Consider the following 19,069-nt stretch of genomic DNA (forward strand, 5'->3'; position numbering starts at 1 on the left):
TGTGCAAGAATTCACGAGAATATACGTATATGCATTTGTTTTTGGCTGATGGCTGTCACAGGATACAGGGAGAGTGGAAATAGAAATGACTGAAATTTGTCAAAAAAACAAACAAAAAAACTACTCTTCATTTCAAGTTCAGACTAAATGCTCTTGCATTGTCATTTTATCATGCATTTGGCGATTATGCAAATCTACCGTATTTAATGAGCCTTTAAAAATGCAGGCTCTGTCTTACTAACGTTGATTCGTGACTTCCATGTTATTGTCAGGTTAATGATTTCAGTCATAATATTAATATATAATACAGGTAGCCCTCAGTTTACGCCGGGGTTAGGTTCCAGAAGGAATGGCTGTAAATTGAAACCGTTGTAAATTGAAACCCAATTTATAATGTAAGTCAATGGGAAGTGAGGGAGTTAGGTTCCAGGCCCCTCTCAAAATTGTAATGAGTAACACCGAATACATTATTTTTAAAGCTTTGAAATAAAGACTTTAAATGCTAAACAGCATTATAAACCTAATAAAATAATCACACAACACAGAATATATAATTAAACTAAGTTAAATGAACAAAAACATTTGCTAAGCAGCATTATAAACCTAATAAAATAATCACACAACACAGACTTCACTTGCATTTTTCTGCAAACAGTTCTTTCTATGCATTCCAATCTGGACTGATTTATAGACAGGAAGATCTGGTAAATTCAACCGTTGTAAAATGAGGGCCACCTGTATTAAACTGCAGGGCTAAACATGAAACACATTTTAGCGTTTTTTATTCATATAGCATGTTGACACTGCACAGTAAATAAAATAATAAAAACAAAAATACTGGCAAGTATAGAATTGTTTTCTCCCTTTAGTATAAAAACACCAGACAAAAAGATACCAAATATTTTTTAATGAGCAACCAACCTCCGTAACAGCTAGATGTTCCACAATGTTACTAAATGCATACCCAGATTCCTGCAGAGTCAATATTTCTGTGGCATAATATTCTTTCCAGAGGATTTACAGGATATGTAGTGCAGACCAAAGCTAAAAAAAATCCCAAATCCTTGACTCCCCATCCTCAGGTCATTGTAAACTTTGTGATTGAGGAAACCATAATGGAAAGTGCAGCCATGCTTACTAAATCCGGTCAGCGTTTTGTGCAGAGCAGCTGTTACAATCCACAGGATCCTGCTGCCAGAAGCTGCACAAGAAGACATTCAGTATGAAAAATGGTTTGCCTTACACACCTAGATTCAACTCCACAAGTGAAGCATTCTAGGCTGTGTGTGCAGAAACTAGGAAATGTCTCCAAAGCACACTCCGCTACAGTCAGAAATTAATATATGTCATAAAAACAAACAAACAGATATCAGGTATTGTCCATAAAACAATTGCTCCTCTTTTTACCCATATTATGGATTTCATTCCTTCACCTTTAAATGCAAAGTAAGAAAATAGAAATGAAGTTATTTTCTTATTAACCCACTTCAGTTTTGTACAATTTTTTTAAAAATCAAGAAAAAAAAGAAAAAAAAAGAAAAAAAAAAAAAAAGAAAAACAAAGTTCACATTTGGGCACTGATAATGTTCACCATAACTTCCAACTAGTAAAATCGCTTGTTTCTTTCTTGACGTTTCTGGAAAACAACAGCTCCCACTACTGCACATACAATAATACCAAGGAGAGCAGCTAGTAGTAGTAGGAAAACCTTCCAGCCAGTTAGAGGTCCACTTCGAAAATTTCCAGTTGGGTCATCAACATTATCTGATGGAGAAAGAAATATATACTTACATACTGGTTTTAAAGGCAATTTTAAAGACTCTATCCAAGGAGTGTGCTAGCGAAGCTGTAGCCCCACCACCCGTGTGTACTGTTGTTAGCGAAGGTGTAGCCCCACCACCCAAGTGTACTGTTGCTAGCGAAGGTGTAGCCTCACCACCGAGTGTACTGTTGCTAGCGAAGGTGTAGCCCCACCACCCGAGTGTACTGTTGCTAGAAAAGGTGTAGCCTCACCACCAGAGCTTTTTATGCTGCCTACTGATGGTAAACTCTTTACATAATATGACATAATGACAGAAGATCTGGTGATCGTTGCTAATGAAGGTGTAGCCACACCACCAGAATGTACCGTTTCTAGTGAAGGTGTAGCCTCTATCAATTTTGGGTTTTTCAAATAAACAGTATTAAATGTTTCAATTATGGAATAAAAGGAGGCAATTTAAAACTAAACCTTTATTCACAGATGAAAACTCAAAATGTGAATACTAAGCATCTTACCCTTGGGGGATTTCAGTAGGCTCACACTGGGTTCAATCTTGGTCCAGTCAATGTTTTCATCTTCTGGTGAATGTTCTACCATCAGCTGATATAACTTCATAGAGATTATATCATGGTTATCTATAGAGCACAAACAGATCTTTAGACACTAAATAAAAATAGGAACATCAGATTGCCAGGTTGAGTGTTTGTTGTAAATGTAAAAAGATCAAACAAACCCGATAAGTCTCCCGTGGCAGCAGATGCCCCAAAAAAGTATCCAGTTGGCAACCGGACTCCAGAAATATCAACACAATTTTTCCATTCATTCTTATCTTCAATATCAGTCATGACCTTCAATTAATTCAGATCAGTTAATTTCAAGTGAAGAAATAAAATTAATACATTTTGATAACTATATTGAATCTATGTCTTCAGTAGTAGAAGATTAACCTATTCTTACCGTAAGACGTCCTTGAGAATAGCGGATTGCGAGAAAAGTGTCATGATTCTTATTGCGGATATCTGCAGTACAGCCTGCAAGTTCTACAGTGCGTCCATCTTTACTATGGTCATATTTTAATGAGCCATTATTTACCATGACAGATATATATGGGAAAACTCTCTGAAAAGCAAGTTTACATAAGAATAAGCCTTTCTAAAGCAACAAATATGTCTGCCTATTCTATTCAGGCAAGAAATATGTTTCTGTCTGTATGTATGTGATAAAACGTTTAAACAACAAAATACTGTATACTTTTTGAAAACAATTTGAAGATATGAAACCGATTAGACTACAGTGAAAGTGCATTTTTAGTCTACTATGAATGCATGATGAAGGGACTTCATTATCCTAAAAGCTTGCAACTGTATCCATGGCTCTCGTACAGAATGCTGAAGCACATTTATCCGTCAGACATATGTCTGAGAGACTATATTTTGAGTGGAGAAATGACCGAGTCACAAATGGCTGACGTCTATTTCTCTTAACTCACAGGCCCACGTACACTACTCACTATCAGATTGTAAAGCCTCATTATACAAGAACATTCGGCAGATACGCTCCAGAGTGTTATTTTATAATCAGTGCCTCAGGCGCCGTAACCGCCTCTGGGAACCTAACCATTGGTCCCACCCTTACGATGTGCTTTTAACACATTCCCCTCCCCATACATATCTCCTATTACCTTCCCTGTAAATATAATTATAAGTTAATATATTAAAAAAAAAAAAAATATATATATATATATATATATATATATATATATATAAATATGTAAGTTAATATTATTAAAAAAAAAAATATAAGCTAATTTTAATTGTTTTAGGTTTGTGCTTTTTGTTATATTTTAAATAAAGATTCACTATATATCATGATATTAGAGTGAGGCTGTGATGGGTCCATGCGGTGTGGAGCGTGATTAGAATCTGACACATTTAGCCACGGCCGGACTGTTATTCGACGGACATTTTTCTGTCGGATTATTATCTGTCGCACAAATATCCATCGGATAATAGTCCAGCCACGGTATCCACTATTAGTGAGCTATTGAAGGTATCACCTGTACATCAAATTTTTTTATTTTCTTACAAAAGGATTTTTACTTTCTTTGAAAAAACGGGCTAACACGGTACTGTCCATTTTTGCGAAGCTGACTATCTGAAATAGTTGTCACTTAATACAGTCAGCTCACTTCTGTTCTATTTTATGGACTTGCCTCTGTTGTTTCATCATTAGGATAGGTGTCCACAAATACTGCCAGACCATGGAAGTTATCTTGGTTTCCAAAAACAGGACCTTAGAGAAAAAAACAAAAAAAAAAAAACACATTAATACACATCTTAAAGGGATAGTAAAACCACATATTTTTCATGATTCAGATAGAGCATGCAATTTTAAGCAACTTTCTAATTTACTCCTAATATCAATTTTCCTTCCTTCTCTTGGTATCTTTAAATGTAACCACCAATCAGCAAGTGCAACCCAGGTTCTGAACCAAAAATGGGCAGGCTCTTAAACATACATTTCTGCTTTTTAAATAAAGCTACCAAGAGAAGGAAGAAAAATTGATAATAGGAGTAAATTAGAAAGTTGCTTACAATTGCTGCTCTATCTGAATCATGAAAGAAAAAAAAATGGGTTTAACTATCCCTTTAATTCCAGCAGAAAAAACAGACTACAATTCACCTGGTATCAAACGATCCTTTGCATACCACAGAGCAAAGCCATCTCCATGCAAGTTCTTCTTTCCTCCTCCATGGATCTGAAACTGTACATGCAATTCCCAGTCCATCAAGAAACATGGCTATAATAAAAAAATAAGAAAAGATATTGGTAAAACCTCTATTACCAACAACCTTTGGATGTGATGCAGAGAATACAACATGCTTGCACCAAAATCCCGTTATCTCCACATTCACTCAAAAACCTTCAAACCCAAAAAGTTAATCCGTATAAAAAACATAAAATTATGCTCTCCTGATAATTTTCTTTTCTTCTGATGAAAAGAGTCCACAGCTGCATTCATTACTTTTGGGAAATAAGAACCTGGCCACCAGGAGGAGGCAAAGACACCCCAGCCAAAGGCTTAAATACTCCTCCCACTCCCCTCATCCCCCAGTCATTCAGCCGAGAAACAAGGACGAGTAGAAGAAATATCAGGGTGAAAAGTGCCAGAAGATAACAGGACGCCAGACAAAAAAAAAATAAAATAAATAATTACGGGTGGGGAGCTGTGGACTCTTTCCATCAGAAGAAAAGTTTATCAGGTAAGCATAATTTATGTTTTTCTTCTTAAAATGGAAAGAGCCCACAGTTGCATTCATTACTTTTGGGAAAACAATACCCAAGCTATAGAGGACACTGAATGCCAAGACGGGAGGGTACAATAGGCGGCCCATTCTGAGGGCACCATGCCTGAAACCACTACCCAACAAAAACCCTGCTTCGTCCGAAGCCAAGAAACTTTGAAAAGGAAAGGCCCCAAGGACATTGACCCGCAGATAGTGTATAAGCCTAGCTAGAGACAAAATCTGACTCAACTGAGCCAAAAGTCCTCCAGGAAACACCGTCGCCCAAAAGTCGATCCCTCACCACTCACTAATAAAGGGGACACCAGCCTAAACTCCCAATGAGATAGGGCAAGGAAGAACCGAAGGGAAACCGAAAGGTCACCACAGAATCCATAAGGAACAATTCCCATAACGAGCCCCGCTCACAAGACCCAAATGGGTCCTCACAAACAAGGGGAGACTACGCCCAGACCAAGCAGAAACCGGAAGTTTAGGACCGGGCATAAAAACAGAGAAACCCTTCTCTCAACATCGTGCAAAGCACCGAAAGACAATGGAAGACTGAGTCCTCACAGCGTCCGAACATAGAATACAAAGTATTCAACCACAAAAAAAAATGTGCAACAGACCCAGACAAAAAACCCTGAGTCGAGAACACAGAGTCCACAACAGGGCGACACAGAGGATAGTTGCTAATAAGTAGAAGCGGTCAACCGGAGAACAGACTGCAAAAAGCAACCCCCAGACAGAGTGCACACTCTAGGCAATCAAACCGCCAGACCTACACACAGGTCTCCAAAAAGGGGAACACAACCTCAGTCGAGGCCCCCCGAAAGGAGAGGATACACCCAGAGCCCAAAGGAGGTGTAAACCTGGACCCTCTGCCTGTAGGACTAGGGTGCTAGCAACTACACCCACCTAGTTCCTGAAAATGACGTCTATCTGAACCCACGCCCAGACCCAAAGGATCTAGCAAAAGGCCCAACAAAGTGTCTGCACAGAGTCAGCAAGACTCCAGATGGAACGTAACACCCCAGAGAGACACCCCTCTCTGATAAGTTACAAAGTTCCAACCTCCTGATCCAGGAGAAGCCCCAAGAAAGAGAGCACATCACCATAAGAGTGAGAATAACCCCCTTAAGAAAAGGAAGGAGCCAGAAGGCAACACCTGTCTTCGAGGCAGGAAGCTACAGGCTAAAGAGAAATCAACTCCCAACACTGATTCCCTTGGAAAGGACTCCCCTAAAAAGCAGCTCGCCAATACTGCAAACCCATGCGCCTGCAGAGCAGTGAATCCAAGGGTTATCCTAGCAAGCTGACCCAGGGAAGCCAACTCCCAGGCGCATCAAGCCTAATGAGCAACAGACACTCAGAAAACCTGGCCACCATAACCAGGTCAAATAGACCGAGTAAGAGACATAGCTCAAGTTCCCAGTAACTGGAGAACCCCAAACTAGCCCCTAGGCCTAAGAGTCTGGTAACAACTCACAACTGGGTCCACAAGGGAAAACTGAGCGAAGCCTCAGCAACTGGAAGCCTCAGGGAGAAAACAGGTCTGGGCACCCAAATGTTTGATCAAACATATCCAAGAACTTAACACCCCATCTGATAAAAAAACAGACACAAGGGGTATTAATGCAATATTCAGAGCAATCCGGATAACGAGAAGCACTCGTAAGTCCCAACCTAAGGAAGGAACCATCCCTTGCTAATAGTACTATGCTCCAAGGAGCAAGGCGATAAAAGTCGAATAACGACTCTAGAGCCCCTAGACTTCCAACACAGCCTCGGGACAAAAAACCTCGAGCAGGGCTAGTCTACACATCACCTCCCTATCAACAGAGGGATACAGGGAGAAAAGGGTACAAAGCCTCAGCTCCGGGGAACCCGAGCAAAGCCCAATGTCCCCACAGGGATCAACCATCTCCCGGAGGGAAACTCAGATCCCTAAAAGGAGACAACGGGGTAAGACTAAGAAGGTCTCCTAATCAGCTAGCTAGACAGTACACGGTCATGAACAATAGCTGAAGCTTGCTACATTAAACAGCCTGTGAGCACACCTTCAAGGTGCTGCCTCAGATTCAAACTGCAAATCTTCTGCATGCTAGTCAGCTATTCAAACTACTAGCTGTAGATGGACCAAGTCCAAAAAAGGACAAAACCAGAGCCTCAAAAGAAGGCCAAACCAATCAAACAGCGGTAAGAGGGCGCTAAGCCTTCCAACCCTCCACTACGTGGGAGAGGAAACTCTATTGTCCGATAATACCAGACATAAGAGAGAGTGACGCAGCGGAAACTCCGCTAACCCAGGCATCCAGATGAAGGCTATAAGAACTGAAACAATCCTTCCCGCCTCACAGGCCCACAGACCTCTTGATACGTAGTTGAAACATGTAAAACAAATGGTAACATGGGCACTCGGCACCTCGAACAGCGCCACGTGTCTGAACAGCCACAAGACAGAACCGAACCCAATAGGACCAGCCTGCACCCAGGGTCCTAACCGGCAGGCTGCATAAATCCTCCCTCAGAAGGGGAAGAAGACATTTTAACATAGGACTAACCTGTCCAAAACAACTTCCGAAGAAGTAACAAAGAGTATCGATCCCAGAGAGTTCCCGAAGGAAACAATAAAACAGAACAAAAAACATCCCATCGGATAAAATAAAATATAAGGCAAACTGGACGTTAACGCCCAAGAAGAAACAGGCCTACCCACAGGACCAGCCAAACTGAGCCGAGATCTTCCATAAACTGGGAACAATCTTGATAAATGAACAAAAAAGGAGACAACATCATCCCCACATGTCTAATGAGGTGCACCATTCGAATTAGCAGATGTCTGGACTCTGCAGACGAATAATCGCCAAAAATATGTGGAAGCGAAGGCGTGCTGCAACACGCCACCCTGCATGGAGGAATAATCATAAACTGGGTTACCCACATGTGTAGAAGTGTGGAGCGGAAGGGAACTCGCCTCTGGGAGGACGGCTCAGCTGTCCCTTGATTCCCCGAGTCCGAGGAACAAGTCGCTCTCAAATGGCATACAGAACAGAACTGGTTGACATGTGTCAACGAGGCCAATCCGGATTCTTCACCGGACGCAGAATCTGAGTTTGAAATTAAAATAGTCTCAGCATCAGAATCCTCCATAACTGGATAGAAGATATGCAAATATGGACTAAAGTAGTAAAACAAAAACAGCACCTGAAACCTACAATGGCTGGGGCACTCACCACCTCCTATGACCAGACCCCTGCAGACTAGAATTTTTCCTTCACCACACGGTCGGGAATGCGGAAATGGAAGACAGAATGTAACCACGTCCAACCAGAAGGTGAACCATACAGTCCAAAAAAGCGCGCCCAATCATAAGGTTGCGTCACATCCAAAGGCATCAATGTTCAAAACCACAAGCCCAGTAAGCATCACACATCAGCAGGTTGAATCAAAAAACATACATGATTATAAACCCCCTTGTTCCATAACCCCCTGAGGAGATATTAACCCTTGATTCCAAGATACTGAAGGAGACTCACTGAGACCCTTATGTAAAGTTAGACCCGCAAGGTGGTAGCTGCTCGGGAAAACCTTTGTATTACAGTACATTTATAAAGAAAGTAAAATGAAACGATCTTACCGGAATCTACGCCGTAAAACAGAACACGGCCCTTCAAGTGTGACGGATAGTAGCATTGCCTCCACCATGGACTTGAGAGAAGAAAACAGGCAGCGAAGCGAAGTTAGACTACGCTGATTGCTTGAGGAGCTGTTAACATGAATCAGGGTGGTTTTGCAGAAAGACTCTCCCTGCATCTCCGGACTCATCCAAGCCCTCACTGAGAGACTGAATGCCGAAGAGTACATAAGAGACAAAATAAATTCTGACACTTCTCTGCCAACCTCCTGGGACGAAAGGCAAAGAAATGACTGGGGGATGAGGGGAGTGGGAGGAGTATTTAAGCCTTTGACGGGGTGTCTTTGCCTCCTCCTGGTGGCCAGGTTCTTATTTCCCAAAAGTAATGAATGCAGCTATGGACTCTTTCAATTTAAGAAGATCAATTTTAAAGTAATAGGAATTAAAAATATATACCATATATTATGTATCCTGATAGGTCACATGCATTTCACCTCAAAATATATTTTAAGATTAAAAGGGACATTAAATGCTAAGGACCAGATTACAAGTGGAGCACTAAATATTGGTTTCATAAAAGCGATATTTGCACTCCACTGTGTAATACCAGCGCACACTAATGTGCCCTGGTATTACAATTTGTCAGCAATGCTAAGGCGAGCTTGTGTTTGCATTACTGGGAAGCATTGCGCTCACAAGAGTGCTATTCCATAGGCTCCAATGGGAGCCTCGTTCTGATGCTGTCAGAGAAGGCATCAGAACCTAAGTGTAGCAAAGGGGGTAAGTAAAGCAGTAATGGCATCAAATATTTAAATATATATTTATATATACGCTTGACTCAAATCTGTCCTTCATTCCCCACATCCAACTGCTCTCTACATCCTGCCGCAACCACCTACGCAATATCTCCAAAATGTGTCCGTTTCTGAGTGCTGAAACTACTAAACAGCTAATCCACTCCCTGGTAATTTCCTGACTTGACTACTGTAACAACTTACTAACTGGCCTCCCTCTCTCCCGCCTCTCTCCCCTCCAATCCATCCTTAATGCATCTGCCAGGCTAATCCACCTCTCTTGACGCTCTGTTTCTGCGAGTCCCTTCACTGGCTCCCCATTCACAACAGAGTTAAATTCAAAATTCTCACCCTGACCTACAAAGCCCTCACCAATGCTGCCCCACCCTACCTGTCCTCACTCATCAACAAATATACTCCAGCCCACCCCCTAAGATCCAACAACAACCTGCTTCTTGCATCCTCTACCATCACCTCCTCTCATGCTAGACTACAGGAATTTTCTCGTGCGGCACCAACCCTCTGGAACGCACTTCTTCACGCTGTCAGACTTGACCCTAACCTTTCCTCCTTTAAACGTTCCCTAAAGACCTTTCTGTTCAGGGAAGCTTATCACCAGACTTATTAACAAACTAACTTCACTAAACTAAAGTTGCCCCCCATCTATCTCCTCACTAATATTCTCACCTTTGCAGTCCCCACCTCCTGTTTCCCATCCTCCTACCCATCTAGATTGTAAGTTCCCACGGGAATAGGGCCCTCAATTCCCCCTGTATTTGTCTGTAAAATTTTGTCTTTTATCGTATTGTTTCTCCATTGTACTGTTATCCTTGTACCCATGGGCAGCGCTGTGGAATCTGTCGGTGCTTTATAAATAAAGAATAATAATAATTTATAGTTTTTTTTCTAACACCCCACTCCCACCAACTTTAGCCCCAAAATACTGCCTAGTACAGTTATTTTATTAAAAAATAAAGATGCTGCTATCTTTATTTTTTTAATAAAATAAAGTACACTGTATTTTGGGGCATATTTATAAAATTAAAGGGACACTGAACCCAAATGTTTTCTCTTTCGTGATTCAGATAGAGCATAAAATTTTAAGAAACTTTCTAATTTACTCCTATTATCAAATTTTCTTTATTCTCTTGGTATCTTTATTCGAAATGCAAGAATGTAAGTTTAGATGCCGCCCTTTCTTAGTGAACAACCTAGGTTGTCCTTGCTGATTGGTAGATAAATTCATCCACCAATAAAAAAGTGCTGAGTTCTAAACCAAGAAAAAAAGCTTAGACGCCATCTTTTTTCAAATAAAGATAGCAAGAGAACAAAGAAAAATTGAAAGTTGCTTACAATTGCATGCTCTATCTGAATCTCGAAAGAAAAAATTTGGATTCTGTGTCCCTTTAACCAGAGATCTGATCTCTGGTTAATTTTATAAGTGCTAATTGAGGTAGCAATAACCAGCCACTTGTAATGGCTGACAAATTGTCTTGCGCCCTAAATATATTTTAGAAGCATAGTATTGAGGCTTTTCCTTGCCTACCACTACTCATGGGTACTGCCATGCTGAAATCTATCTTTCACTAAATTAAAGTGCTGACCTGTTTGCAAATGTGCAGCAACTTCCCTTCAGACACCTGCAGTGTAACCTAGTTTAAATAATGGCAGCAAGAAGGTGGATGAAATGTATTTAGTGTCCCTTTAAACACATCATACTACTACACTCATACAATTCAATATTAAGAAGAGATTGTGTTTTTGTTTATATCTGTAAATCGCACAAATTTTCTTTTTACAAAACCGAAATGCACTAACGTACAATTCAATTTTGACAAATATGTCCCCTTAAAGGGACAGTAAAGTCAAAATTAAACTTTCACAATTGAGGCAGAGCATACCATTTAAACTAAGTTCCAGTTTACTTCTATTCTCTATCTTGCTTTATTCTCATGGTATCCTTTGTTGAAAATCATTGAGTAGGCTTAGGGGCATTGATGCACTACTGGGAGCTAGCTGCACAAATATACCTCATGTCATTGGTTTACCTGATGTGTTGAGCTATGTCCCAGCAGAGCATTGCTACTCCAACAAATAATACCAAGAAAATGAAACAAATTTGATAAAAGAATTAGAAAATTTGTTTAAAATTACAAGATCTCTATAAACCATGAAAGAAAAACAATTGGGGTTTCATGTCCCTTTATGAGCTATTTATTGTTTGAACATTGTAGAAATTAATTTATATATGTCCCTAATTATCCTCAGCAGGGGGGGCAAGAGGCATATAAAATGGCACTACAAAAAATAAAAAGTTTGCTCTAGATTGGCCCCTCTAAATAAGGCAAGTGGTGGTGAAATTATGGACATTGTTTCTTAAATGGTGTCAATGTATTCAGAAAGTTTAATGCTCAACTGCTTTAAGTTTTTAATAAACCTACTTATTCATAAAAGGCTTGTCACTGTCAAAAACACAGCTGTAAGAGTGGTACTTGGCAATCAGCGAGCAATGTATTCACCACTGATTTAAAAACAAAACAAAACAGAATACAATAATGAGAAAGCCAGAGACTGTATCATAATTTTACGCTCACCATTCTGTTCCAGATTGAGCCCTCCCGACTTCGCTCATCGGATGTAAGGCGCACGTACTGACTTGTCAGAATAGTATTACCGCTGAAATCCCACGAAGACATGGAACTAGACCCCACACCTGAAAGTTGAACACAAAATAAGAGGAGTTACTACAAAAGCAACAGAGTCTATATAAGTCGAAAAAGAGCACAACATCGATTAAGAAAGAACATAAACCTACAAAGACATTTTAATGATTTCTGAAACAAGTCCTAATAGATGCTCATTTTTTGTTTTAAGTGGTTTCTTTATATTTACCTATGTAATCTGCTTGCTTTTCCCTATCCACTGAAACTGGCCTTTTGCGGCCCATGGAACAGTGGTACACACACAAGGCATAAGCAGCATGGGAGAATTCATTCTAGTCAACCAGCAAGGCTTCACTTGATATTTGTATGTGCAGCTAATAATCACTGCACTCAGAACATAATCTGAGGTCAAGTCTGCAGAATCTTTTTTTTTTAATTTTGCAAAACAGCTTTGAAACTACAGTTGTGCAGGGAACAAACTCCTTTACACTTGACTACACAAGAGATGCAAATTAATTCAACGTAGCTATAATTGTGCAGACGATCCCTTGTGTAGTCAGGTGTGAAGGGTCATATGTTTTCTGCACACTGCCTGTTTCAAATCTGTTTAAACAAGCAAATGAAATACAATGCTGCACTCAAAGACAAGAGGTTCAATGGAGACAATCATTTGGCACTTTCTGAAAAAATGTGTTATCTTATTAGATATTAAACACCTCTTTAAAAAGGGACATAAAAACCACAATATTTCTTTCATGATTCAGATAGAGCGTGTGATTTTAAGCACATTTCTATATTACTTCTATTGTCAATCGTTCTTCATCTCTTGGTACCTTTTGTTGATAAGCAGGGATATATGCTCAGGAGCCGACCATTTCTAGAGCACTATATGGCAGCAGTTTTGCAAGAATGTTGACTATTAGTAAGAGCACTAGATATCGGCACTATTCCCTGCCACATAGTGCTCCAGATTCCTACCCAAGTATCTCTTCAGCACAGACTGTCATGGGAACAAAGCAAATTGGAAACTTTTTTTAAATGGTATGTTCTGGCTAAAATTTAAGTCAATATTAAACTAAAATTAGCCAATTTATATTGCACAAATTATCATTAAAAATATATTTATATTAAATTATGTAATTATTTTGTGCTTTGGATAGAAGAAAATGATATAATATTAGAAAATATTTTACTGCCCCATCCGACTACTTCATAATGCCACCCAGCTAGCCAATATTCCTGTGGAGAAAACTGCAACCTGACCCAGTCTTCGTTCTTTCTCTGTGCAACATATTTTAATTTGTACGTTGAATGCTTTTTTCATGCAATCAGCTTTCATACACACATTCTATAGCAATCGACAATCAGACCCACAGATGAAATCCATTTCTAATACAAATTTTAAAAGCAGTCATCAACATTTTGTTTTGGGAAAAAAAAGATATTTGTGCAATAGCAAGTTATGCAGCTTACTTATGTGCTGTGCCAACTAAAGTTGTGCAAATAATGCAGCTTCTGCAATCTCTTGCCTCCTATTCTGCAACAAGCCAAACAATGCACTTTCTTTTAGTTCATGCTCAGTGATGTGTAAGTGACGTGGGACAATTATTGTGCGTGAGTGGCAATTTAGGTAAGTACCCAATGACGTGCTTAAAGGGACACTGAAACCAAAATTTTCTTTTGTGATTCAGATAGAAAGTTGCTTAAAATTGCATGCTCTAATTTACTCTTATTATCAAATTTTCTTCATTCTCTTGGTATGTTTATTTGAAAAGCAAAAATGTAAGTTTAGATGCTGGACCATTTTTGGTGAACAACCTAGGTTGTCCTTGCTGATTGGACAGCACTAATAAACAAGTGATGTCCATGGTCTGAACCAAAAAGTTGCTGGTTCCTTAGCTTAGATGCCTTCTTTTTAAAATAAAGATAGCAAGAGAACGAAGAAAAATTGATAATAGGAGTAAATTAGAAAGTTGCTTAAAATTGCATGCTCTATGTGAATCATGAAAGAAAAAATTTGGGTTCAGTGTACCTTTAAGATTGATATGACTGGTGGTACCAGAATCTTCAGCTTTGGAAGGGAATGGAGTTATTATAGATTTAAAAGGTGATTATTTCTAACACCAAAATTTTTTTTAAAAGGATGTTAAAAAATTTAAGATGGTAATGCACAATGTTTAATTAATTACATACAGGAAAAAGCACCTTTGCAATTTACTTGTATTATTTATCTTGTCCACTTTACATGTAATTTAATTCTAGTGACTCATTTATAATTGTGATTATTTGGCCTTAGCAGACAATAAAAAAAAAATCTAGGTTACAACATGGTAGCACCGGTTGCTTTACAATTCTTTAATATTTAAACAGCTAGTATAATTAAAACAACAATGCATCTGCATATTAGTGTAAAACTAAACTCTGCTTTGAATATGTTACTATATCTAGAATTTATTATTATAATTTATTTGTACAGCGCCACAAAGTTCTGTTGGGCTGGCAATTAGTGCCTAATGTCCCTTTAATTAATGCAATTAGCAAATGTGCTTTATATAATGTGATGATTTAACAGCATGGCAGTGTAAAACTGCCTTTAGATTCGATTCATTTTGTGGTATCTGTAAAATGCAACATTACATTTTGTAAATTTTTCAAATGAAAAAAGATCCTATCTACTGAATGAGCTTCCAAATACAGTGTGACTGTCGTGCTACATCCAAGAGCAGAACAGGCCTGGAGGCAGGCAGGCCATTGCCCCTGTTCTGTGAAGGGACCTAACTTTTCAAAAGAGCGAACCATGTCACTTCCTGTGACGTTTCATCAGCTGTTGCTCTCATTTTGCCCCTAATACGCATGCGTGCCAGTGTCATCACATACCTGGCCTCATACATCATGGTAAAACTATTTAGACTTGTGAAATTCTGAAACCATTGTATAGCGCATGCGTGGGCTTTTCTATCACAAATGGGGGTGTTTTATGGAACAATGTTTATTCAACACTGTATGTAAATTATGGTGTGAAACAGAAATAAAGATATACTTATTTAAAAATATTTATTTATATATAGCCACAAACATGGAACAATGTTTATTCGTCCATGCATGACAAACAGCCACTCGGATATCACCACTGCATGTTGTATTTTACAGTAAACATAAAGTCAAGTGCTTTGAATGTTTGTATGCGTTTGAAGTTATACATTAATAACTATTTTTAAATAAGTATACATTTATTTCTGTTTCACACCATAATGCACACACAGTGTTGAATAAACATCGTTCAATAAAACACCCCCATTTGTGATAGAACAGCCCACGCATGCGCTATACATTGGTTTCAGAATTTCCCAAGTCTAAATAGTTTCACTGTGACGTATGCGGCCAGGTATGTGAATGACGCTGGCACGCATGCGCATTAGGGGCAAAATGAGTGCAAAAGCTGATGAAACGTCACAGGAAGTGACATGGTTCGCTCTTTTACAAAGTTCGGTCCCTTCACAGAACACCCCCATTACTGGTGAAATAAGGGCTGGTGCAGAAGCAGACAGCTAAGCAGTTGGCTTAGGAAGCTCCTGTAAGGTGTACTTACTACTTACTGTATGTCACTATCCCTGTAGGGGTGTTTTGCCCATAAAACATTAGAGTTCGCTCAATGAGCAGTGTTAAAATCTCTACTTGCAGCTCATGATTCAGACAGCCTGTTATTGAATATAGTGTTGCTGACCCAGACGCATAGCACAAAGAAAAGACATTCCCAGCCATTTCTACTGATCCCTCCCACACTTGGCAGGTATGTGCTGTTGTATTATTACAACTTCTGCAAGTTCCATTTTAACATTCCTCCTGTTACTGCTGCTTATTTATGACTGGAGGTCATAAAACAGGACACTGTCCCCTCACCTAGCTGTTTTAGACAGTTTCTCTCCAAAAACTTTAACTGACTGGCTGCCAGAGGGGATTCAGGTCTGCAGTCCAATGAGTAAAATCATTTAAAAAAAATGGATCCTGCTTTTACCCACTACCAAATAAAAAGACAATATATATGCATGTATGTATATGTAATTACCTCCCACAACACAGAGGAGTAAAAGTACTAAAAAAAAAAGAAAAAAAGTATTCCCCCAGAAGTCCCTAGGTGAGCTGTACTTTCATAAGCAATCCTGCAGGTAAAAAAGTCATTACATTACACTCCATAATCTAGAGACTACCAACATTTCTCTACTGTGGTAACCTTCTGTGTCTGTATGACTGTGTATTTTTGTGTTCATTCCCCCCTTTGATAGTCTGACATTGTCCCCCACCCCCCAAAATGATACCCCTCTCTTGATCCTACCATGTATATTTTTCACAACTAGGCAGTCATATTAACCCTTAACTCACAGTAACATACAAATCAATTACCATACCTCTGCTTTCCTGTAACACATGTAAAAAGTAGAGATTTGACCCAATTGACTGCCCCTTAATAAGTAAAAGGCACAGAGCTGCTGTGTCTAGACCAATGGGTACAGTATCCCCCCCGGGCGAAACTTTAAAAGTCCTATAACATACAGTACACAAACAGGTACAACAATAGGACTTGTGTCTGCAGTACGGTCGCATATACAGCTTCTACCACATAATAAAACCCGTATCAGACAGGACCTGATATGTAATCACCCCTCTAAGAGACACTCAGGTAAGATTTGTAACGTCCCCGCCTAATTGAATAGTATATCCCTCAGCTCCTCACCCTGATACGGCTTGATTAGTGAATGTTCCCGTTTTAAGTGCTCGTTATTCCCATCGGTGATGTCGGCAACAACCCTGGAACTCCACGAACTCAATAACAGCGGTAAGATTATCAACATTACGCTGTTAAGCTGACACACCACCGCCATCATGACCATCTCCTTGGTGCACAAAACTTCCTGCTTCCTCCAACATCATTTCCGTGTTATGACAGACACCGAAGAGTACTGGCAAGTAACTTATAAACGAGTAACAAAATAAATCATTGTAAATTTAGCTAGAACCATTGAAAATGGACGTAGCAGATTGCAGAGATAATAGTAGACATCGCCGTATTTTTCATCCACCGAGAAAAAAGGAATTGGTGCCCATAATAAATATGGCTGACAAGTACAGATAAGACTGAAAGATGGATTTTCTAAGCTACACCCTAACCAATCAGATAAGAGCAAGTAATCACTTCGTTATCCAATGGGTTGTCTTATCGCCGTTAAAAGTTTGTTTAAGCAGACATACCAACCTGCAAAAACTCATTTCAGGGAGGTAGCTTCTCCCGCTACTGCGCCGTCGCCATGCCCCCTCCCAGTTATATATACCTAAATAAGATGAGACTTATACAACAGCACATACAGATAGAGCTTCCCACTAAAGTCACAATAAAATTAAGTAGCTTTATTGCACAACCACATACAACAAACCTATTTTCCAGTGATTGTACGCTTGTTGAATGCTCAACTCTTTTAGAATACAAAGTTTAATTACGTGCAGTAAATAAGGTAGTATTTGTGTTTTATTTTATTAGAATATGGGCTCTATTTATCATTCCAATTCTCCTATATTTTCTCCTAAAAGTTCTCATGAGAAATAATTCAATAATACTCCTAAAATTGGGCAAGTTCGACTGTAATATTCTCCTACTCTGTTCTAACTCTCCTTGGAGAACATGTTCTCCAAAAAAGGGTTAAATTAGATCTTTTTAGCCGTATTTCATAAAGTTCTCCTAATAATTCTCCTAGTTACAAATTTATCATTTATATTCTCCTGTGGAGGACTGAAAGTTCTCCTGCAAGTTCCTACCTTAAAGTTCTCCATAGCCACAGTGGAGAACAGCATTAGAAATCTATTCTCTACCAGTTGTAGAAGCAGTTACACACACAAAAAGGGCTCTACAAGGTGCAAAAATGATCTATAACAAAGCACAATAATAATGGTTATTGGAGCGCAATAATAATTTATGATGGAGTAAAAAAAAAATATATATAATGGAGCACCAAAATAATATATAACAGAGCACAAAAATGATATCTATTGGGGCATAAAAATAAGATATAAAAAAGCGCTAAAATTGAAGCACAAAAACAATGAAAATGTAGATCTATTTCATATATGAAAGTTTGCTGAAGAGGGGCGTTAACAAAGCTACTAGGAAGGCTGTATAAAGATTTCTATTGGTTTATATATGATTGACATGGAGAATAGTTGCTTATTTTTAGTGATAAATAAGGAGAAGATACTAATCCGACTGGAGAAATTTATCATTAGTTCTCCCCAGCTCTCCTCAGCTCTCCCATGGAGAAAAAACTACTTTTTTATGATAAATATGGGCGCACATGTACTCCTCTCCTAAGGAGAGCTGTGGAGAACTGATAGGAGAACAGAAAGGAGAATTCCCCAAATGATTGATAAATCGAGCCCTAAGTGGGGGCTTTTTGGTTACTGATGCATGCTTTGAGGGTTTTATAACGTCCCAGCAACTAAAGGCATTCCTTAAAGGTACAGTAAACCTAAAAAATAATGTTATATAATTCTGCACATAGTGCAGAATTATATAACATTATTTAGGTGCTATAGCTATAAAACACTTTTTTCACTTTTAATATTTAAAAAACATACCGCTTTTACAGACCCGCTCTCTGCTGAGCGGGTCTGTTTTTTTTTAGTCAGTGCATCGGGCCAGCTGTATAGTCACAGCCCGGCCCGACCGCGCCATAGCATTAAGTGAAGCTCGCTCCTGCTGTCAGACAGAGCAGGAGCGAGCTGCACTTAGTCTTATGGCGCGGTCGGGCCGGGCTGTGTCTATACAGCTGGCCCGATGCGCTGACTAAAAAAAACAGACCCGCTCAGCAGAGAGCGGGTCTGTAAAAGCGGTATGTTTTTTAAATATTAAAAGTGTTTTATAGCTATAGCACCTAAAT

The 19,069-nt window shown here is 39.2% G+C and overlaps 1 protein-coding gene across 1 annotated transcript; it reads right to left on the reverse strand.

The window, feature by feature from the left end:
- Positions 1–888: 888 nt before the first annotated feature.
- Positions 889–17,064, reverse strand: LMAN2 (lectin, mannose binding 2). The gene is made up of 8 exons (XM_053717035.1): positions 16,876–17,064; positions 12,075–12,193; positions 4,445–4,562; positions 3,975–4,054; positions 2,720–2,881; positions 2,496–2,610; positions 2,278–2,397; positions 889–1,764 (listed from the first exon to the last, which is right to left on the reverse strand). The coding sequence occupies exons 1-8, from the start codon at positions 17,030–17,032 to the stop codon at positions 1,604–1,606; spliced, it is 1,032 nt and encodes a 343-aa protein (XP_053573010.1). The 5' UTR covers positions 17,033–17,064; the 3' UTR covers positions 889–1,603.
- Between the last annotated feature and the right edge of the window lie 2,005 nt (positions 17,065–19,069).

Source organism: Bombina bombina, chromosome 6, assembly GCF_027579735.1.
Source record: "Bombina bombina isolate aBomBom1 chromosome 6, aBomBom1.pri, whole genome shotgun sequence".
NCBI classification, from domain to species: Eukaryota; Metazoa; Chordata; class Amphibia; order Anura; family Bombinatoridae; genus Bombina; species Bombina bombina.